Here is a 24,195-nt window from a genome sequence, read left to right on the forward strand (position 1 = left end):
ATCTGTTTCCCCATCTAAAGCTCCAAGAAATCCTGTCAAACAAACAAACAAAACAAAGACAGCCCACCCTGTCCCTGGCCTCCTCGCTCTGGTTTACAGGGCTCCTTTGAGGTCTGTCCCCCCACTGCTTCCCTCTCCCAAGCTTCTGAGTCAGCCTGTGAGTCACCTCACTCATTAGCCGAACTCAGAACGCCTCTCCATCCCCGGATCTCTTTTGTTTCCTTGTATCTAACAGCTTTCTTGGCAGCCCCCAAAGCCAGAGACAACCTTGAAGCTGGAGGGTGGGTTGCTCCCAAGATAGTCTGCTCCGTGAGGAGACCGGCAGACAGTGAGTAGAGTTAAGGTGGAGATGGTGGTGTGTGCACTGTGGCCTTGGAGGGACTTCAGCGACCAGACTTAGCATCTGCGCCTCTGTCCGTTTATAGGACAGCGCAAAGGTCCCTGAATATTGGTGCACCCCCGTTCTTTCTGTTTTAGACAGGGTGTCGTTATATAGACCTTGCTGCTTCAGAGCTTGCTTTATAGACCAGACTGGTCTCAAACTCACAGAGATTTGCCTGTCTCTGCCTCCCAAGTACTGAGTCAAAGGGACAGCACAACCACACCTGGCTACCTTTCTTTTCTCTTTCTAGTCTTTTCTTCCTCTCCTCCCTCCCTCTCTTCCATCCACACTCTCTTGGATGGTATCAGGAGAAAACTTATGGACTGTTTGGGGGAGGGAAGACAGGAAAAGAACAACCAGTGTCCTTAGGTCATGAGACTCTCTTATCCCGTCCTTTCAGGTCTGTCTTTCCCTCTCAGTTCTCTCGATTTTACACCCCCATTGCTTTCCCTCTCGTGGGAGGCGGACAGGCAAGACTGGATGAGAGATGGGGTTATCTCTGTTGATGCCTCCTGGGTCTATCAAGCCGCCCAGTGAAAGGATGCTAATCAGAACTCTAAATTCACTTGTAGGAACAGCAGCACCGTGGCCCCATTATTAATTCATTAATCATAAAGCCTTTGGTGAAGTGGGGACCATTCGACTTGGCTGAGTGTGACACTTTTCATTAAATTCAACGATTTAGTTCTGAAGGGCTCCTGAGAGACCACCCGCACCTTCCATCCTACCGGCGGTTACGAAGCACCTGCGTGGACCGAGCCTCTGTGTCTGCCCTGCGCCTGCACCCTGAGATCTGCGTGTGCGTCACCTCGGAGGCTGGCTGAGATGCAGAGTCCAGTTCAGCAGCCCGGGCAGAAGGCTGACTTCTGCACACCTGTGAGTTCCCTGGAGGGCCCACTAGCTTGGAGACCACGTGTGGAGTGGCAAGGCTCCAGGGGCTCTGGAGGAAAGGGGTGAGACTTCCTCTGTCTCCAGGAAACAGCCTGCAGCTTAGGGACACTGCTCTCTGCATTCCTCCGCCTCAGCTGATGCCATTTGTCTGCAAAGCCCAGACAGTACTGGACTGTTCCTCCAGACGCCACCGTCACTTTCCTAACCTCACTCCAGTGGAGGGTGTTAGTTAACATTGCAAGATTTAGGTTTGGTATTAGAAAAAAAGAAAAGAAAAGAAAAGAAAAGAAAAGAAAAGAAAAGAAAAGAAAAGAAAAGAAAAGAAAAGAAAAGAAAAGAAAGGGGCCTCATAGGTTTTCAGCCTTGACTGTGAGGTCTCATCTAGCTCAAATTACCAGGAGGCTTAGAACTCACATTTAGGCAGAACCTGAAACCAATAATCTGTTTCTTTGAGTGTTACAGGGATCCCCACTTATTTGATAGATCAATCTTTTGCTGATTTTTTTTTACTGGGGTTTTTGCCTTTTAATTATTGACTTAGGATAGCTCTTTGTTATAATAATAAAGAGAATGAAATACACACACACACATGTATGCTGTGTGCGTGCGCGCACATCTGAGTCAGAGCTCAGTGGCCATATCTTCTCTCTCTCTCTCTCTCTCTCTCTCTCTCTCTCTCTCTCTCTCTCTCTCTGAGACATGGTTTCACTGTGTAACAAACAGCCTTGGCTGGCCTGACATGTGTGTACATATAATTAAAATTTGGAGTTTGTGTTTATTTTCTTGTTAATTTAGTCAGGCATGGTGACACACATCCATAGCAACATTCATGAAGCTGAGGCAGGAGAATGATGCGCAGTGTGAGGCTAGCCTGGGTTATACAATGAATCCTAGGCCTCTCTGGACTACAGAGTGAGCCCCTGTCTCAAAACCAGTTTCTTCCCCCTAATCTGAGCAAGACTGGTACTGCAGTAGCGTTCCATCTCTGTAAATTGAAGTATTAAAGAGGACTACCCATCTCGGGGAACTGCTGAACACGAAGAGAAGGTACGTGCAGGACATGAGCAAATACAAACACATGCCTGGCTTAGTTCACTGTCAGAGCTGAAATTAATCCAGTAGCTTTCTCGAGCCTCGTGTGAGTGGCTTCGGTGACCGATGTGGACAAATTCCAGTTTCGTTTTGTTCCGCGTTTAGTTTGGTTTTGGTTAAACAAACATTTGTTAGGCCCTTGCAAGGACTGTCTGTAGCGTCCTCGGTTCTGGTTGTTCTGAGAACCAGGAGGTAAAGTTAGAGGCTGTCCATTAAGAGCGTTCTCTGTGTATTTGAGCCCATGATTTGTGCCAGCCTTTGGCTCCTCCCCCATCTCTCACTAAGCCGTCAACAGATGTGTCCTCCCGTTCTCCCACCCCTAACCATCTAAGTATGACATCTCCGTAGCATCAAGGCAAGATGGCTGGGTGTCTCCTTGCCCTCTTCGCTTGCTCAATCTCTATTGGGAAGCTAGGCTTGCTAAAGTTCACACATGAGAAACTCCCTTTTTAGTATTGGAGATTGAACCTGGGACCTCGTTGCCTGTTAGGAAAACTCTCTACCACTGACCACATATCCAGCCCTCTTTTTCACTTTTCTTTTGTGTGTGTATGTCTATGTATGTGCATACAAATATGGAGCTGTGGGTACGTGTGCGTGCATGAGAAGGGCAGAGGTAACGACACGTACCATCTCCTCTCGCTCCCCACCTAATTCTTTCGCTGAATCTGGAGCTCACCAATTTGACTAGACTGTCCGGCCAGCAAAACCCAGGGATCACCCTGTCTCGGCAACCCCAGTGTTGGAGCTATAGGCACACATCTCTGAACCTGCTTTTTCTGTTGGTGTTAGGGAACTTAACTCGGATTCTCCTGTTAAGGAGGCATCACCAGCCATGGAGCCATAGTCACCGTTTTTGCTCTTTATTTTAAACAGCTTCATTAAGTTTCCAAAGTTGCTTTCGGCCCACTTAATAGCCAAGGCTGATTTTGAACTTGCTTCAGCCTCCCAAGTAGCTGGGATTATCGGCTGGTTGTCAGGCCTGGCTCTGTTTTATAGTATAAGTTATGTGCATTATCTATTATTATTATACTATTATTATAGTAAGTTAGTTGTATTATCATTGAGATTGACCAGTTTTTGCTTCATCTTCACTAGAAATTTTGTACCACTTCCCCATCTAGGTGTTTGATGCATTTACGTTATTACGGGGGCTGGAGAATATAATCGGCTTTAATAGTAAAATGAAAATAGCTGAAGATAATTTTTTTTTGCCTCTGATGGATTCGGAGGTTTTGATAGAGTCAAAGACAGAACCATCTAATGGCAAAATTGATCAACTATCCAGGTAGAGAATGCACCCCAGCCTTACTGTCCCCCTGGTATCCTTTCTGCTTATAGTCCTGCCACTGAGTGAACGTAAAATAAACAAGTCAATATTATTGAATCCCGTGCATTTGCCAAACACTGTGCTAAGTGCCTTCACATACATTTTCTCATTTAATGGCTCCTTTGCTTACTTACTGCAGCGGGGAAAGTAGAACTGGGCCTTTGGTTGCTCCTCCCCCTCTCTGTCTGCGCTAGCCTTCCGCTCACACTGAAACAAAATCCATTCTTTCTGCATCTCATCCAGGTCTACGGCCAAAAGTTGGTTTCTCATTTCTAGAAGATGAAAGATGTGTTGATTTAGGAGAAAGATGGGGGCTGAAGGCAACCTGCTGCCTCACACCACACCGTGTGGTAGGCACCTCCCTCTGGCTTCTTTCCTAGACCAGCCGTCGTACTCTGGGGGACCAGGGTCCTCATCCATTCACCCCTCCCTTTGATTGCTATGACATATGTGACTTGCCACTGTCACTAACCCCAAGCCTCCCCTGATGAAACAAAATAAGACAAGACAAAACAACCCTGTCTCCTGGAGACAATGGACAGGTCTTGAGACGTCTGGCTGTTTTCTCCTCTCACTGTGATTCTGATCTTAGATTCCCCTAGGAAAGCATTTCCTGGGTGAAGTTGTACCACCAGCAAAAAAAAGAATCTTCTGGGACTCCAGGAGAAAGCCTGCCTTCTTATCTCAGCTCTTAGGAATGGCTCTCCAGCTGCTGACGTAGCCATATGGGCCCAACCCCAAGGCTGGTGCAGGCCTCCCAGGTGTCTTACAAAATAGGAGGCAACCAGTGGTAGCCAGAGCTGAGCAGAGTCAGTGACCCATTTACAGACGCATCCCCAAATCCAGCAGCCAGCAGCCTGTGCTGCAGTACCTTGGCATGTGACTGAGTTACGGCTGGCCTAGGCTGGTGGAGTAGAGGTACTGAGCCATCAACAGGATCTGTTTACCATCGGCGTGGGGTGACATTGTTATTCCATTCCAGAGGCTTCTGTTCTTCTTCCCTTTGTGCACCAGGCATCAGAGTAACCGTGGTGGGCCCTGAGCTGGAGGTGGGCACACATCTTGCCCTCCACCGCAGAAAGATGAGTAGAAGAATGTGGGAAAGACACTTAAAACTTAAAGAAACTCACAGCTGTAAGATTGAGAGCATAGCCCTCCGGTGTGTGAGAAGCCGTACAAAACGGTGGTGTGATGGTTACCTTGAACAACCTGACACAATGTAGAGCCAGCAGGGAAGGGAGTCTTAATGAGGGATCTCCTAGATCAGTGCGGTGGTTTGAATGGAGATATCTTCCCATAGGCTCGGATGTTTGGACGCTTGGTCCCCACTTGGTGGTGCTGTTTGGGGGGGTTAGGAGATATGGATTCTATGTCCTGAAGTCTCTGAGAGCATAATTTACTCATGTCATTTCTAGGTCCTTCTCTCTGTTTACCGCTTGCCGATTGAGATGGGAGCTGTTCCGGTCGCCACGTTTGCCACCTGTTGCCAAGATTCCCTGCCATGATGGCCTCTTACGCCTCTGGAGCCATAAGTTCCAGTAAAATCTTCTATAAACTGCCTTGATCATGGTGGGTGTTTTAACTTTTTAAAAAATAATTTATCTCTATTTTATGTACCTTTTGTTTTGCCTGCATGTCTGTCTGTGAGGGTGTCAGATCCCCTGGAATTGGAGTTACAGACAGTTGTGAGATGCCATGTGGGTGCTGGAATTGAATCCAGGTCATCTGGAAGAGCAGCCAGTGCTCTTAACCACTGCACCATCCCTCCAGCCCCAATCAAGGTCTTTTAATCGTGACAACAGAAAAGTAACTAACACAATCAGGTTGGCCAATAGGCATGCCTGTGACAGACTTTTCCTAAGTGCATTCATTAGGGGGAGACCCACCCTGAACGTGGGCAGTGTTATCCCTTGGGTTTGGGTCCTGGACGGAATAAACAAAGAGGAGGCTGAGCACACGTAAGCAAGCATGGGTCCATTCGTTCGTTCTCTGCTCTTGGCTATGGAAGTAACACGTCTGGCTGCTTCAAGGTCAGGCCTCGAATTCCCGCAGTTATAGGCAATAACCCGGAGCTGTGAGCCGAAATGAACCTCTTCTCTCCATACATTGGCCAAGGTAGTTCATTGCAGCCACAGAAATGAAATTAAGACACACCATGGAGCCAGGAGCAGGAAGCTGGGCCAAGGGGCAGAGGCCGTAGAGAAGGGTAGAAGCTGAACAGATGCCACTGGAGAGGAGGAGAGAGGATGTGTCTGGGAGGTGAGCCAGGTTAATCAATAACAGTGTGATCTTGCTTGTTATAGGGTCTGAAGTCTATCTGAGGGAACTGGGAGCCACTAACTGTCCTAGGATGAGGGAAGGACATTAAAATATTTTTGTTCTCTTAGCCCAGGATAGGGGTGGAGGTGTGTGTTTGTGTGTGTGCATACCCTATCACATGTATCATACAACTTCATTCCCAGCCCTGTATCTTGCTCTCAATCAAACAAACTTTATACAGATGTTTATTGGGAAAAGTATGAATTATTCTTTTTATTTCCCATTAATAATATTTTGGGTTTTTTTATTTAATAAATTTTAAAAAGACACGAATACTTCGAAAAATAGGCTTCATTCTGTCTCTGACTTTCCTACCAGACTTAATCAGAATCCTAAAGGAAATCATAAGCTAATTTAAAGTTAGGACCCTGTTCAATTTTATTTCTATGATACCTAACATACAGTGCCCGGCTCATAGTTCACAGAGTATGCAAGCTTTGTCTTTTTTGCATAGAATTATATGGGAATTAACATATACAGGAAAAAAAACTATGGTAATAATCAGATTCTGACATTTCGGTTCCAATATCCTATTTTTAACTGATTGTAATTGGCATGTAATAATTGCTTATATCTACGGGGTAGAGAGCGATGATTCAATCCATATATGCAATGTGCATTGATCAGATCAGCAGGATTGGCCTTTCCATCTTATCGGACATCTGTCACGCCCTGTGTTCAGGCCCTGCAAACGCCTGTCTTCTAGCTCCTGGTAGTGGAGTAACACGCGGTAGACGATAGTCACCCCATTGTGCTATCATTTCTTTCTCACTGGAGTGCATTGTTGAGTCTTCCTCTGTCCCACATCCCCTACCCTGCGAAGCCTCTTTTCATGACCTGTTATTAGGTTATGTTTTTAGAACGCAATTGTAAGATGAAGACTGAATATACGGGCCAGTGTGGAGAATCTTGTAGCCCAGAGACAAGGAAATGATGCAGACCCAGGCGACACCAGAGGCAATAGGAATGCAGACTGGAGGGTCCCAGAGGTAGAGAACTGTTGTTCCAGGTGGGGTGGCAGGCATTCTAATCGCTCTAGGCTTTGGTGGGTGGAGGCAACAGTAAGAAAAGAAGACCTGTTGGGAGGTTTCTGGGGCAGAAACCCTTCCATTGCCTTGAGGACCACGTGGATGTCGGTGGGGCTGGGGACTTTCCCGGTGCAATGCAAAGGAGGCTTCGTGAGAGGCCAGACCCTGGCAACTAAAAAGGATGGGGCTCCTAACACCTGCCTGGTTGCTACGATTGAGTCTTTGTGGAACTCAGGCTGCAAATGAGAGGTCTTCGGTACCTGCAGCCAAGCAGGGCCTGACGAGCTGTTTCCATGGAGACACAGTGCTTTGTGCAGGCGTAGGCGGGTTGATCCATTCCAGAGCCTTGGGTCACAAGGCTGTCGCGGGCTAACAGGAAAAGGACTTGATCGATCAGGAAAGGATGTTCAAAACTATTGGCAGCTAATTGAGACTGTGTTGTCATCATTCTGGATTAAGGCTAACAAATCAGGATCCCGCTAGCTACCATTTAGCAAGAGCACAAGGAAGCAGACACCAGTTCAGTTCAGGCTAACTTCAAATGTGCAGACACCCATCCCAGGCCATTCTCTGTCCCTGGGCTCTTAGGTAGCTACATCTCTCTCCCAACCGTCTGAGAGGAGTTAATCTCCTTTTCATTCATCATATGAATGGCAAAAATATGCAGGAAGCCTAAGCCTGGCTCTTGGAGGGAAAAAAAAAAAAAAAACCAACTCAGATTCTGGCAAAGCTCCAAGCTGGATGTTGGGAAGCATTTTGAGAACTACTGTGCACAGAGAACCAGCCGCTCCTGGCACTCAGAAGATGGAGGCCAGGTGATTAGTGATTCAAAACCTGCTGCAGCAAACGTGAAACCGTATCTCAAAACAAGAACTAGCAAAAAGAAAGCCGGCAGCAATGAAGCCCCAAGTATGTAGCGCGTATGCATGTATGTTGTAAAATGGCCATAACATGCGGTTTACCATTGGACTTTTTGAAGTGTACAATTCAGTGGCATAAAGTACATGCATGGTCTTGGACTGGAGATGTAGGTCATTGGTACAGCATGTGCTTAGAATACACTCTCCGTGGGTTCCAAGTCGCACTTTCTGTTTTTTTGGAGTATGCTTACAATCTTCTGCATCCATTATCACCATCCACTTCCAAATTTACACTTTGCTCTAGTTAATTTTATATTGCTGTATGTAACAAAATACCAGAGGCAGGATACTCTGTAAAGAACAAAGGTTTATTTATCAGGAGTCTCAGGATTCAAGAGCATGGTGCTGGCATCTGCATGATCTGTTGAGGACCCTCATGGTAGATGGTTTCACAAGGGTGAATATGCGTGTAGAGGAGGTCACATGGCAAGATGGGATTCATTAAACCAGCATCGACCTGCTTGTATGGACAGAGTCTACATATCCTGATTGGTTTATACCAGACCCTACTACCTCGTCACCACCACACTGGGGACCTAGGCTCCAGTCTATGAGTGACATTCTTGGGAACAAACTTTATAGCATGCCTTAAAGATGTTGAACACTGCGGTCATGCTGTGGAGTTTCTGCTGGCAGAGTGATAGTTAGGGCGATGGCTAATCTCAGTTGTCAGCTTGATGGGATTTAAAATCGCCAAGGCATATCTGTGAGAGATTATCTCAACCAACTTTACTGAGAGGGGCAGACCCATTGTAAAGGTGGGTGATGCCATTTCACGGGCTGGGATCATTGGAGGCTGAGCAAAAAAAGAGTAAGCAAACTGAACCCAAGCACCCAGCTCCCTCAGTGTTTGATACAATGTGTCCAGCCACCTCAAGCACCCACTGCCGTGCCCATCCTGGACTGTATCCTTTGGAACTGTAACCAAAAATAAGCCCTTCCTTCCTTCCTTCCTTCTTTCCTTCCTTCCTTCCTTCCTTCCTTCCTTCCTTCCTTCCTTCCTTCCTTCCTTCCTTCCTTTCTTTTCTCTCTCCCCCCCCCCCACCTCTCTCTCCCTCCCTCCCTCCTTCCTTCTGTTGCTTTTGTCAGGTAGGTGCTTGGCCAAAGTAATGAGGTGACTAATGCATCAGTCAGAGAAAGAACTGGGTAAAGCCTGTTTTGGTCAGTTGCTGTCATTGTAGACATGGGGGATGGTGGCACAAAGGTCCTCATGGCGTGGGTGAACTTGTTAAACCTGCTCTCTGGAAGGGGATTGATTTTAACTTCTTGAACCGATAGAGCTGACTCTTCTTGATCTGCAATTGTTCGAATGGTCGAGCAGTGCTAAAAATTTATGTCAGGGACGGGGGCCTTTACAGAGATCTTGTTAGAGGAAAACCTTGTTCTCAAATTAGTGGGACATAGTGTGGGAGGAACTATTTAGGAACAAGCTTCAATTTAAGTGGGGAAAAAATGTTAGTGCTTGAGAGAGATGAGACATTATTTTTTAATATTTTTAATTTATTCTTTGAGAATTTCATACAGGTATATAATACATCTTGAGCGTATCCATCCCATACCCCCCTCCAGATCTCCTTGGGATTCCCCAACAAGTCCTTCTTTTTCTTTCTTTCTTTCTTTCTTTCTTTCTTTCTTTCTTTCTTTCTTTTCTTTTCTTTTCTTTTTCTTTTTCAAGATAGGGTTTCTCTGTGTAACAGCTCGGGCTGTGTCCTGCTCTGTAGACCAGGCTGGCCTTGAACTCACAGAGATCCATCTGCCTCTGCCTCCCAAGTGCTTGGACTAAAGGCATGTGCCACCACTGTGCAGCTCTTATTTTCTTAATAACCCACTGAGTTCAGTTACTATTGGCCTATACATATATTTTTGAGGATCAAAAATAGCAGATTGTGGGCTGGAGAGATGGCTCAGCGGTTAAGAGCACTGACTGCTCTTCCAGAGGACCCGGGTTCAATTCCCAGCACCCACATGGCAGTTCACAACTGTCTGAAAATCCAGTTCCGGGGGATCTGACACCTTCACACCAATGCACATAAAATAAAAAGTTAAGTAAACCATAAAAATATTTTAAAAAAATAGCAGATTGTACATCTCATCTTGGGGAAAAAATTGACAGCTGCATTAAGTAATTCATATTTATCAGTTCAACTTGGCTACTTTTTAATGTGTATATATTACAAAAATTATACTCTACATAATAAATATTTGTAATTATCAATTTAAATACTAAATGTATTTTTACCTTAATTTTTTGATGATATTATAGATGAGTGCTGAGCCTGCATCATTTCCACCCCTCCCTTTCTCACCTCAAATGACTTTCATGCCCCCACTCCCTTGCAAATTCATGACCTGTTCTTCTTTATAACTGTTACATATATATATGCACACACACACACATATATATTGCATATGCACAATACACAGACATGCATCGATGAAACTTACTGAACCCATTTGGTGCTGGTCATACATATATATATATATATATATATATATATATATATATATAAAATACATATATATATATATACATGTATTTAACATCAACCACCAGGAATTTGGTTAATCTATCAGGTGATGGGATGAGACATTATTTTGATGTAGAACAGTAGATGCCACTAGATAATCAGAATTTAGGACTTGAAATTTCCTAACCTTCTTTCACAATTAGAACTTCACAACTTTGTGACTTGGCTTATGTCTCCATAAACACACTTATGTCAGTGTGTTTAGAATATTGTCTTATTTGCTCTTCCTGTTGCTGTGATAAAGGACCCTGACAAGAGCCACTTAAGGGAAAGGGGACTTATTTTGGCTCACTGTTCAAGGGTACATCGTGGCGGGGAGTCAGAGTAGCAGAAGCCCAGAGCAGCTGGTTAGAGCGTTTTAACGATTAGAAACAGACATTGGGAAATGCATATGCCCAGCTCCGTTTCCTCATTCTATTCATCCCAGGACTCAGCCCAGGGCACAGTACCACCATCCACAGTGGTCAGGTCTCCCCAGCTCACTTAGTCTAGTCAACAGTGTTCCCCAGCAGCATGCCCAGAGGTCGTGTTCCAGGGGATTCTGAATCTCAATGAGCCGACAGTTGTACTAACTCTAACTCTTAACTCAGTGGGCCCCAAAGCTCAAGCAGACACCGCAAGGAGACATGCTCAGAACAAAGGAGGAGGAGGGGAAAGGAACAGGGTTGGTTTGATGAAATTTTTTCTACTGTAAATCCAATCTAAGTTTCCCATGTTTTGGGAAACTTAGCAAGAAATGCTTTAGTAAACCACTCCTGGGAGCTCGACTCAGAGGAGACAGGCTGCTTTATGTATTAGCACTCCAAACACCAGGGCGAAATCTAGGGATTTGTAGGTCTTCTGCTTTGTTTTGGCCACTGTCTGTGGTATTCTGTGCAGTTCTCAGAGCATTGTCCATAACGTTTTCATTGGGCCTGGGATGATCAAGCAGTTCTTTATCTCCAAATTCACCTCCATTTATCAGAGCCTGAACCCCGGAGGGAAGCTCAGAAAAACATTATTAGCAGTCAAGACAATGTTTATAGTCATTAAGATCCTATTAGAAGGCGATTTCCAGAATGGCGCTGTGAAGAGCCCTACGGTCCCCTGTCAACAAAACATTCATATTGTAAAAACAATCATTCAAAGTCTCCAGAAAGCTTCCTCAGGGTATACAGCAAGTACTCGTTTACTTAAGAAAATCTACTAATCTCAATAAGAGAGAGAACTTATGGCATCTGAACCACGCTCCCTCCTACTCCGTCTAACCTAGGTTGTTGTGACAGACGCTCCAACCTGCCCGGGAAGGCAGGGCTCTTGTCAGTCAAGGCCAACAGTGTCTCCTTGCCACATCTATGTTGTAGGTGCTAAATTCCATCCCATCCCCCGAGAAGTGCAGCCTAAAGGTGGAGGACTTCATTCCTGTCCAAGACTCCCCTTAGATGTGGCAGACTAGTAAAACTGGGGACCAATTGCATCCACGCTTTGTGTGCGACACGGTCTCCACAAAGGAAAATGAAAACCAAAACCAGAGGTCACTGCTCCCACACGCAGTGCTCTTTCTGTAAAGCAGGGCCGGCAGGCCAAGCAAAGTGCCCGTGTTCAAGAGGAGAGTCCTAGAGACTCTGTATAAGAACGGGGGAAGGGGGCAGTTGTAAGAACAGAGAGTGCTGATGAGGAGAGGCTGTGTTTGGAAGAGGGCGTGGCAAAGTCCACACTGAAGTCAGTTCTTAAGAACAATTGAGACTTGGGTCCTAAGCACGAAGAGGAAGCTGGTGGCCCCGCAAGAGAACTAGACAAGCTTTACGCTGGTTGGTTTGCTAGAGAATATTAGGGAAAGAAAGAGCCAAGAAGAGCCTTCTGGGCTTAGGACAAATCTTAAAGACTGACCTCCAAAGCTACCGTGAAGAGGCTGCTGTGTAATTGGCTATGTGTGGAGAAATCTATGACCCAAGGCATTGTGGGTATAAATAGTGCAGTTAGATGGCAAGGAGAAGAGCCTAAAACCTAGGGATCATATCACTAGAGGCCGAAGACTTGAAGGAGAGGGAGGGATGGACAGACAGACACAGTCAGGTTTCCTGAAAGCACCGCCATCCTGGAGTAACTGTGCGTGTGGCACTAGCTACTCCACTTCACACCTCCATGTGAGCAACGTCAAATGGGAAAAGGACTTCTCACCAAAAGAATTCAGGCAGTCCACCAAGTAGCTGAGTGACAATCAACTTTGCATCACGAGAATCAGCAATCAGCACTGTTATACATCCTGTTTGCAGCAAGGAAAACAACGTGTGACATATGTCTCCTATACAAGGAGGTAAACAGACTTCAGTGGGAACTGCTCAGGAGATGGCCTGGATGTTGGGCTTAAAGGCTTCAAGGCAGATGTTGTATGTTCAGAGAACAAAGGAAATCATGCTCACAGAGGAAAGGGGGTGCGTGGGGACATGTCTCACTAGATAGGGGTTGACAGTCTAAATGCAGAGACGGAAATGACTTTAAAAAAACAGTAGGAATTCTAGAGTTGAAAAGTACAGGAACTGAAATAAAAACTTCACTCCAAGAGCTCAGTGGTAGATTCACCCTAGAAGAAGAATCAGCAGATTTTTGTTTGCTTTGTTTTTTGAAACTGGGTCTCACTATGTAGTTTTGGCTGAAACTCCCTCTGTAGACCAGGCTGTCCTTGAACCCAGAGACTTCTCTGCCTCCTGAGCACTGGGATTAATGGCATGTGCCACAGTACCCAGCAATTCAGTGGATTTGAAGATTTTTTTTTTTTTGATCTCAGGATCAGAGGGAAAGAATGAAGAAATATGGAAAAGAGTCTCAGACAGATGTGGAATTACTTAAGAAGCAGAATGACCGGATGGAGTATGTGATCTTGTTCTAGTGTAACGGGATCACAAGAGTGTTTGAATGGGAGGGGAAGACAGGGATTAGGATTACTCCTTGTGGGGAGAGTCTGGAAATGGTGGGGATGGTTGTGCAGTTTTGTCCATGTGCTTAATGCCACTGAACTGGATGATTAAAATGGGAAACTGCATTATGTACAATTTACCAAATTTAATTTAATTTTTTTTCTTTTTCTTTTTTTTTGGTTTTTCAAGACAGGGTTTCTCTGTAGCTTTGGAGTCTGTCCTGGAACTCGCTCTATAGTTCAGGTTGGTCTTGAGCTCACAGAGATCCACCTGCTTCTGCCTCCTGAGTGCTGAGATTTTAAATTGTTTTGCCACTTTTTTTTTTTTTTTTTTTACAAATTGTGGTAAAATGTAGTGAATACATCAACAGATGCATACTGGGGGAAAGGATTCAGTGAGATAATGGGCAAAACCCCTGAAATTTGTATGAAATATATCCATATATCCATCTAGTCATCTAAGAACAACTACTGCGTCTAGATACACTGAAGTAAAAGTGTAGACGGAGGAGGAAAAGAATTGTGACAGCAATTTGATCAAGCAATAGCAAAGGCAAAACAAACAGGTTAAGGCTGTGTCGCGGTGAAAGAGCGTTTACTTAGCATGGGTGAGGCCCACACCGCAAACAAACAACAACAAGAAAAACACAGGCAAGCCTGTACCAAAGAACCCAAATAAGACAAACAGCTGACTTCTCCACATAAGCAGTAGTTGCCAGGAGACAGTGGGGAGATATTTTCACAATGCTGAAAGAGACAAAAAAAAAAAGGGCACCAACTAAGAATCTTCTATCTAGTAGAACCACCGCTCAGAACTAACGTAGGGGAGGAGGGCTTCAGGCCAAGCTGCGAGGTTGGAGGTGGAAGACAAGGTCAAGCAGCCTTAGCAGATGCCTTGGTGAGTAAGGCTGCTGCCCCTGCTTTGCCAGTCAGTGATCCACTGCAGTGTCCAGTCTTTTGACACGGTGACATGACAGTGCCGTCTATAAATGTGTCGGGCTGCTTCCATAGCTATCCAGGGACACGTGAGGACATGCTTGCGCTAGAGGTATCGGCACATTTCAAGATTTCGAGTAGGATTTCCAACCCAGAAAGAAATTGTGCAATTATTAAAGCGAGTTGTGCTTTATATCAAAGTTACAGCTGTTTGTGCAAATGAAATGCTTTGCAGATTTTATCAGCGTGGAACAGAGAAAGCCATCAGTTACAGTTCCCAGAGACGTACTCTCATGGCGATATGTTCGGTGAGTTTTTCCTCTCCTTCCCTTCCGATCTGAGATCATGGCTAGCCGGGGTATAGTACAGCTCTATCTGTGAAAGAGCCCTAAGGGGGGATGTGAACTGCAAGGCCACCACCTGGAAGAGACGTGACCCAGTGACTTGCTCGTGGCATATTGACTCTTAAAAGGAAAATGACTTGATCTGCAGGGTGCCTTGGATGAAACAGTCCTGCTCCCTCCCTGTTAGTTCCCAGAAATGCAACTGTCTGATCTTTCTGTAGGATGGGCTTGCTCAAGCCTTGAAGGAAGCCGGGGGTCGATAAGGAGTGAGTAGTTCCAGCCAAGGGCAGCGACTCTACTTACAGACTCAGGACACATCTACTTACAGACTCAGGACACAGGCTAACGTTCCGTCTACTCTTTAACTTCCGTCTTTGACTTTTAAACGGATGTAAGTCTTGTGTAGACTTCCATCAGGATGCTCACAAGAGAGGACTCTGCCCTTCGCTGTTTTCCCCATGCACGGTTCCAGTGTAGTTAGAGAGACAGAATCACAACACGAACACACAATGTCTATCATGGAGATCAAATGACTGCAAACATTTGCAATGTAGTCTTTATTTTCCTCTTTTCTGGAGGAAGATAAGCTTGTTTATTATTTAAATAAAATTTATAGGTCATCTGAATATTTCAACATTTACCTCTGAAGAATAAGCACATTTTTTGTGAGGGGCACACAGTTTCACTATCATGCCTCAGAAAAGCCACGTCATTTTTAACATTATTAATGATGTATCCACAGCTTGAATTTCCTTATTTGTTCCCTGAAATATTGCTTTAAAACTGTGGTAGACTGTACATAATGTAAAGATTTCTATCTTAACCATACAATTCAGTGGCACTAAACACACTGACAACATTGTGCAACCGTCACCACTATCTCCAAACAATAACTCTACCCACGAAGAGTAATTCCTGTTTTTCCTTGCCCCCCCAAACATCTTGTGGTTCTGTTTAATTCAAGCAAGAACTCATACTTCATGCAGGCATTCTGCATATGAAGACTCTTTCTATCTCGCATTGCCTCCTCGTTCCATAGCCACATGCATTGCACTCTCATGATGTCAGCCTTCTGCTGAGTCCCATCTGATTGTTGCATGGAATAGTCTGTGTTCTATATTATCTGATTGTTTCTTTATGCTATTATTTAACATGTTTTTCTCTGTGTTTCTTGTAAACTGAAATTTAGATAGATCCAAAGACTTGGTATGAATCAGGCGTACACTTGGGTAAAGTTCTCATGGATAAATCTGTGTGCTTCCTGCTACATCATTTTAGGTCAGACATAATGTCTGGTTGTCCCACAATTGATGAGGCTAATATGGAGTCAGGTTGAAGTTTTGAAAGATGAGAATTGATTATTGAACTTTTAGAAAAAAAATTACCTCTGTATTAAATACTCACGTCATGTTGCCTGGCACATAGGGCATAGTCTTTGTCTCAGAGAGCACGGGTGGAGAAGCTGGGTGTGAGGATATGTACCTGAAGTCTCAGCATTTGAGATGTGGAAGGAGGAGGATTGGGAGTCCAAGGAAACAGCCCAAGCTATGAAAGAATGTGTCTAAAAACAAACAGTCACAGAAGGCAGAGGAGGGGGAGATAAAGAGATGGAGACTGAGGCAGATATATATATATATATATATATATATATATATATATATATATATATCTTTCCATATATATATGGAAAGAGAGGGAGAGACAGAGACAGAGAGATACAGAGAGACTAACCTCTTTATGGTATGGATGGCATCCTGAAGCTCTAGTTTATCCTAATGGGTAGCTCGCTAATCAGCACAGAATATGAAATATAAGGTCTGAAAGAAACTATGTGTTGTTTGGGCCCCAGAAGGGTCTCCCAACCTGGTCAGAATTTAGCCATAGACAACTTTTTTCTGACATTTAGCTAATGACAGAACACTTTTGAAATTCAGATATTGGAGAATTGTTTTTACAATGTTCTAAAATAAGTGGGATGTGTGTGTCCATCTTGATAAATCACTTTATGTTCCAAAATTTAAAAATTAAGGAATAAAATTTTTTTTTGGAAAGCAAGTAAATAATCTTTAGTTGTTCGTTGTGTGCCACCCATTTTAGAATGGGGGAGAGTCTGTCCCTCTTGTTCTTATCTTGTGACTTTTGGCTGCTGCAAACTGAAGAGCCAACTCAGTGAAGACTCACAAAATTAAGTTAAAGAAGTTCATTGTTATTTTTAAACTAAGAATTTGAACTTCTAAAAAAAATGAGTTAATTTTAATCTCCAAATAAATACTTTGTTTAGAGCAGTTAAATCCTTGAGTCAGCTAGTCTCTGCCCAAGGTTGCCCTGGATTTCTGGGTCCCCAGAGGGCTTTTTGGTTTCTGTTGTCTATCTGTTTTTATATTCATTTTTGTTTCAATTATGTTGTTTTTCATCCAGGCAGTTGTTGTGAGTCCTCTGCACAGGGAAACAGAGTTCAACCTTAGGATGTCATTAGGCTTGTGTTTTCTTCTTTCGCAGCTAGAATTAAGTCATATACTGTCTTTCTGTTTCTAAAGTCTGCTCGCTGCCTTTGCTTGCTCCTTTTCTTTTTCCTCCTCCTGTCCTTCTCCCGTCCCATTGGTAGGTAGCGTGGGCTGGCACGCTTCTCTGAGCCTCCCCATGTCCACCAGGAACTCTGTTTTGTAGAAGGATCCTTCTGCTTCAACTCAGCCTGTGGTTATGACACTCAGTGGAATCAAAGGAATGGAAGAATCCCGGGAGAGAACAGGCTGTGCCTGGGTCTAGGTGCTGAACTCCCTGCTGGCCAGGTTCCATCCGTTTGGAACTGCCAGCTGCAGTTTCTAGGCCAGGTTCTCCAGACTCTCAGGGTTCTATGAGGATTATATGAGAAGCAGTTTAACTATATCCAGGACTTTAAAAATGCCTGGGGAAATTTGATGTGTTACCCACACCAAAGTCTGAAGAGATTGACTGGAGTAAGGAAAAATGTCATCTGTTGGTGGGGAGGGGTCAGGACAAGTCTGGAAGCTGTGGGGAGAATACATTGGGTAGGTCACCGTAAAGACCACAGTCCATGTGAAGAAACCTTGTTATGTCATCTGATGTAGAGACAGTATACAGGGATAGGATTGGTACCACAAGCCTACACCAGCACCAGGAAGGCTGAATTGGGAGGACCTTGGGAGGACCTGAATTCAAGGCCAGATTGAAGCTATGTAGTGAGATCCTGTTCAGAAATAAACAAATAGGGTAGAAGTTGCAGCTCAGTGAGTAGAGCACTTGCCCCGAGAAGCCCTGGGTTCTGTTGCCAACATTGCATACTTGGCATAGTGGCACATGCTGGTAATCCCAGCACTTGAAAGCTAGCAGCGGGAGGATTAGAAGCTCAAGTTCATCCTGAGCTACATAGCAAGTCCAAGGCTACCCGAGTGGCATGACACTGCCTCAAAGAACTGAAAGAAAATCACCACTGTTGTCGGAGGCTGCTCGTTTTTTCCCAGTCACCCAGGCCCAACACAATCACACAGAAACTATATTATTTGTAATACTGTTTTGCCAATAGCTTAAGCATATTGCTTGCTAGCTCTTATATCTTAAATTAATCCATTTCTATTAATCTGTGTATTGCCATGAGGATGTAGCCTACTGGTAAGGTTCCGTTCATCAGGCGTTTGTCTCTAGTGGTGGCTCCATGGCTTCTCTTTGACTCTGCCTATTCTCTGTCTGCATCTCTGTTCAGATTTCCTACCTGGATTTACTCTGTTAAGCCATTGACCGAAAGCTGCTTCTTTATTAACCAATGGCAATAAAACATTTGCACAGCATAGATCACTTCCCATATCACCTCCTCTTTTTTGTCTAAATAAAAAGAAGGTTTTAACTTTAACATAGTAAAATTACATGTAACAACACAGTTATAAAGCAAGAATTATAGTTACAATATTTATATCTACTTTATCTTTTATCATAACTAAGGAAAACTATAACTATCCATTCTTCAATTCCATCAAAGACCCCAGAAGTAAACAGGAAGTGCATTGTAAGCAACTTCCAAAACTCTAGAACTCACAGAGACATATCACTGCCTGAACAGTCACCCAAAGTTCTTCTGTATCATTGGAGCACCCATCTTCAGCCTACAGGTCCATAGTATCCAGACGACCTTCCCATGAAGCAGAAAGTTTGAAGATCTCTTATGCCATGTACTGGCAAAGTTCATCAGTTGCTTTCTTCTGTGTCCTGGAAAATGTCTGACAGACTCTTTCATGAAGCAGGAACCCTGAAGGATCATCTCACCTTTAGGCAAGTTCAGCAGTCATTTTTCTGTGGGTCCTGCATTCCACCTCATAAAGCATAACATCAAACAGTCCAGGCAAGAGCAGTTTCTTGCTCAAATGACTAGTAAACTCCATAAGGAGCCTCTTTGATGCCCATCATCCTCTTGAAGCAATTGGTGCTGCTAGGAGCAGATGTGTCTCATTGTCATGAAAATTCCTAAGTTCTTAAAACATTTTAAATGCTGTATTCCATAATCTTTGAAAGGTTTGAAGACTACCTATCCATCTGAAATATATCTTAGTACATATTGAAAACCTAGCTAACATGAATATAAATTTGACTATTATAGATGACCTGTATTTCTTAATTATACATTGCATTTTTAAATGAACTACACAAACACAATACCTTAATCAAGAGCAGATATATACATATAACAAAATTGACCTTAAATTTATATCAGTAAACCAAGATCCATACTAATTCAAATCTCTGTAGCATAGCCCCCTTTAAATGTAAACAAACATTTATTAAACAATATTTGGGGAATTTAGGCATAGTTCTCTCCAAACTGATTCCTGCTTTTTGTTGGATGAAGTAATTTTTGGGGGTATTCACAGCGAACTTTCAGGGGTCTTGGTTCATCAAACCACATTAGTCTGGAAGGAATTCACAGGTTCTCATCTTCTGTGGAAACAAAAGAAGAACCTTTTTACCAAAGCAACATATCCTTAGACCCAAAATTTGAAGTCAAGAGACCTTTAAAACATATATGTTGGTTTAGCTTAGCAGTCCATATAATGAAATGTCTCTCTGTACTTAGTTCATTCATATTCCAAAAATTCAAAGAAAACACAATAATATACATAACCCAGACTCTCTGTGTATATTCCATCTTTATGTGGCTTATTTTTATTTACTCCTTTTATCTATGACTGTCTGTACTCTGTCTCCTAAAGACTTTGTTTTATTTTTAAAAACCATTTACTTTTTTAAAAAAAATAAATATTTCTTCTCTCTCCCAAGCCTATGTACATTTATGCAACACTGTGACCCATTTAGAGGTATTTTCCACCTGAATTGTCTTTATTGCATATCTGTAATCATTTTCTGATCAGAAACACTTTTAAAATGGTAAGCAGCTTAGTCTCAGTGCCCTTGATGCTGGCTCCACCTCTCTGGCTTCCAATATGGTGGAGGTAGCTCACCACTGGCTTTGGCACTGCTGGGTGGGAGTCATCCTCACCATCTCAACTCTGGGTAGCACTGTGCAGCATATAAACCCTTTTTATATGAGTAAAAGCTAAATCTGCCATACAGTGCACTGTGCAGCCTGGAAATATCTCTGTATATGATGGTGGGAATCTGCCATGCTCTCCTGCTTGTGCACTGCTAGCTGACCCCATCCTGCTGCCTGCCTAGGCGGGGAACACTGAGCCGCAGGCATGGTGTCAGCTACTTTCTCCAGACCCTGAGTGGGCACAAAAACATCCAGACCCGAAGTGAGTAGAGGGCATCAGCCCCAAAAGTTTCAGACCACGTGAGTGTGCCAATCTGTTGTCAGAGGTCACTCGTTTGTTTCTGGTTGCCCAGATCCAAAATAATCACACAGAAACTATATTATTTGTAATACTGTTTGGCCAATAGTGTAAGTGTATTACTGACATGCTCTTATATCTTAAATTAACCCATTTCTATTAATCTGTGTATTGCCACGTGGTTGTGGCCTACCGGTAAGATTTTGTCCGTCTGGAATCTGTCTCTTGTGTGTGTCTCCTATGGTGTCTCCATGGCTTCTCTTTGACTCTATCTATTCTCTTTCTACGTCTCTATTCTCTTTCCCACCTGGTTTTACTTTGTTAAGCCATTGGCTAAAAGTGGCTTCTTTATTAACCAATCCAATAAAACATATTCCATAGCATAGATTACCTCCACATCACACCACCAGTAATAGTAGTAGTAGTAGTAATAGTAGTAGTAGTAATAGTAATAGTAGTAATAGTAGTAGTAGTAATAGTAATAGTAGTAATAGTGGTAGTAGTAATAGTAATAGTAGTAGTAGTAGTAATAGTGGTAGTAGTAATAGTAGTAGTAGTAATAGTAGTAATAGTAGTAGTAGTAATAGTAGTAGTAGTAATAATAATAGTGGTAGTAGTAATAGTAGTAGTAATAGTAATAGTAGTAGTAATAATAGTAATAATAGTAGTAGTAATAGTAGTAGTAGTAGTAGTAGTAGTAGTAGTAGTAGTAGTAATAGTAGTAGTAGTGGTAGTGGTAGTAGTAGTAGTAGTAGTAGTAGTGGTGGTGACTGGAGAGATGGCTCAGTGGTTAAGAGCACTGACTGCTCTTCCAGAGGACCAAGGTTCAATTCTCAATACCCACACAGCAGCTCACAACTGTCTGTAACTCCAGTTCCAGGGGAGCCGACACCCTCATACAGACATGCACATAGACAAAACACCAATGACCATAAAATAAAAATAAATAATTTAAAAAAAATAAATGAAGGGAATATAAAAGAAAGATTATAGATGTAGAAGGAAAGTCAACTAGAATTTAGTTTTCAGTAAGCAGATGTGGGCAATTTACCTAATATCTCTGAACCTCAGTTTATTCATCTCTAAAATAAGGCCAATACTTCCTATTTTGTGATGATTTCAACCAATGTACATTATTCATTAATTCAATGCCTACAGTAATAAATTTTTATAAATGTAGCTTATTTATAGATAAAAATCTATACTTAAACCTCTTGAGTGTGTGTGTGAGTGTGTGTGTGTGTGTGTGTGTGTGTGTGTGTGTGTGTGATGAATCTGATCATTGAAAACAGAAGTTGAAAAAGACATAGGCTGTACATGGCCATATTGATTTCCTTTAAGAGTCTGTCAAGCCAGGTGTACTGATGCTTATCAGTAATCTTAACACTGAGGAGGTTGAGTCAAGGTACCCCCAGTTCAAGGCCAGCACAAAGTACACAGCAAAACTCTGTATCCAAAAAAGATTCTTTTTAAATTTTATGTGTAGACCCAGGGCTCCAATTAGATATACAGGGAAGCCCCATACCCTCTTTTTTTGATAGAAGAACCTTATGCTGGGGAAGATAGTTCTACTGATCACATTGCATTTGCCGACACTCACCTGTTCCATGTCTTGATCCCTTTATGAGTTTTTTGGTATTTTAACATTTATTTATTATTATGTCTGAATGTGTGTGATATATGGGTACATGCTGTGGTGTAGATAAGGAAATCAGGACAACTTTGTGGAGTTTATTTTTCCCTTTTAACTTTACATGGGTTCTGGGGACCCAAATCAGGTTGGGGAGGTTTATGTAGAAAATGCTTTAATCCACTGAAGCATCTTGTTACCGCCTCCCCCCCACCCCCACCCCCGCCCCAACTACCCCTGATTTAAGGCAAGCTTTTAGTTTATTGCCCAGGCCAGCCTTGAACTCACTGCATTCATTCCTCCTGTGTCAGCTTGTCAAGTGCTGGAATTATAGGCTTGAACCTCAGGCTCTCTCTGTGATGTTGATCCAGCCCTAGGGATAAACTGCCTGGGTGTGGATAGAGACTTGGGATTTGGAGTGGAAAGAAAACAGAATGGAGGCCAGGCAGTGATGGAGGTTGCCTTTAATCCCAACACTCGGGAGGCAGAAGCAGGTTGATCTCTGTGAATTTGAGGCCAACCTGGTCTACAGAGTGAGTTCCAGGACAGCTACGGCTGTTACCCAGAGAAACCCTGTGTCGAAAAACAAAACAAAAAGAAAAGAAAAAAAAGAAAAGAAAAGAAAAGAAAAGAAAAGAAAAGAGGATGGAGATGAAGCTCATGGAGCAGATGCCACAAGAGAGGAGCACTGGAGCTTAAGTTTTCAGCCTCGGGACGTGAAGCCACAGACCTGTTTCCCACTGTCCCCTTCTGTCTCAGTTCAAAGGGACTCTTCTAAGTGTTTGCTGCAGCATCTCTTACCTCAGCTTTCCCCTCTTCACCTCCCACCCCCAGCCACAGCTATCTCCAAGGTTTTTCCCTCTCTGGAGACTCACTTGAGAGAGAAAGGCCGATTACCATCTTCCTGTCAGTGGCCCAGGTTAGCAATGAGGAAGCAGGAACTCTCTAGTAGTCTCTGGAAGCCTAGTCACTGCCCCCTACTAAACGTTTGCTAGAGCAGCATTACAGAGATGGCTCCTAGACTCCAGCTTTCGGCGTAGTGTTTGATCATGCCGGCCACATGGGTCTGGAGCATGTATTCTGGTTTAAGCCGAATTTATCCTTTATTATTTGAAAGACTCTAACAAGTTTCTTTTTTTTAAATGTTTTTCCGTCAGCACATTATTATTTATTGTTCTTAATACCTTGGGGCTCCTCGAAGACAGTCTTAAATTTCACAGTTGGCAGGTAAACAAATGTTTCCCAATAACATCTTCAGGCAAACACCCAAAGGTCTCATTTTCAACATGATGTTTGGGTCCCCCTAATTGTCCTTTAGGATTGTGCCTAACCACATTTTATAATCACCTAAAAAAGAGACTCTTAGACATAAAGTTGCTTCACAATTTATTTGTTCTTCTTAATCACCCTGTGCAGACAAAATAAAAAACAAAGGCAGAGACAAGTAGGTTTAAATACGGCATCATTTGAACTCTAAATAGATGAACTTGCATAGGCTGTGTTGGGGATTCACATGACAGCTGTTCAGAGGCAGCTTCTCCCTGTTCCCAAGAGCATAAGTGTGTCCAGAGGGGCAGTCAGTGGGTTGGGTGGAGAGACACAGGTAGTTTGTGTGGTCCCATAGGAATATCCATGGCTTCCAATTTTTCTATTACAATTTACAGAATCTGCTAGAAAGTTTGTTTAATGTTGAGGTTGGTACTGAATACCTTCTTTTAGAAAAAAAGAAGATTTATTTTATGGGTAGGAGTGTTTTGCCCACATGTTTGTAAATGCACTGTGTGCATACCTGGTGCTCATGGAGGCCAGAGGGTGCCAGATTCCCTGGAAAGGGAGTCATATAGGATAGTAAATTGCCTTGTGGGTGCTGGGAACACCCAGGTCTTCTGCAAGAGCAGCAAGTGCTCTTAGCCAGAGGCAGCTCCAGACCCCTGAGATCTCCATCTGCCTTCCTCACCTGGGACTCCAGAGATTATTTACCTCTCTTCCTGCTGTGACCAAGAGGAAAGCGGAGCAGGCAACTTTTATAATGGCAAGGCAAGGAGATTGGCACCCGTTACTATTGAGTCACAAAAAGGTGGCCCATGGTGCTCAGCCTCCA

At 43.4% G+C, this 24,195-nt stretch overlaps 1 protein-coding gene across 10 annotated transcripts in view; it reads left to right on the forward strand.

The window, feature by feature from the left end:
• Positions 1-24,195, forward strand: part of LOC146889447 (uncharacterized) — a 175,483-nt gene that overhangs the window by 110,741 nt on the left and 40,547 nt on the right. For 8 of the 10 annotated variants that reach the window (XR_015736706.1, XM_087901890.1, XM_087901891.1 and 5 more), the window contains 3 exons: positions 1,068-1,258; positions 5,111-5,264; positions 14,558-14,630. Coding sequence is in view for 2 of the 10 variants with exons in the window: in XM_085683699.2 (XP_085539825.2) it covers positions 5,262-5,264; positions 14,558-14,630 (76 nt within the window). In the remaining 8 variants the exon portion in view is untranslated. The remainder of the gene's footprint in view (positions 1-1,067; positions 1,259-5,110; positions 5,265-14,557; positions 14,631-24,195) is intronic. The other 2 variants (XR_015736709.1, XR_015736710.1) reach the window with 1 other exon arrangement.

The sequence above is a fragment of the Myodes glareolus genome, chromosome 25 (assembly GCF_982192425.1).
Source record: "Myodes glareolus chromosome 25, mMyoGla1.1, whole genome shotgun sequence".
Taxonomy (NCBI): Eukaryota; Metazoa; Chordata; class Mammalia; order Rodentia; family Cricetidae; genus Myodes; species Myodes glareolus.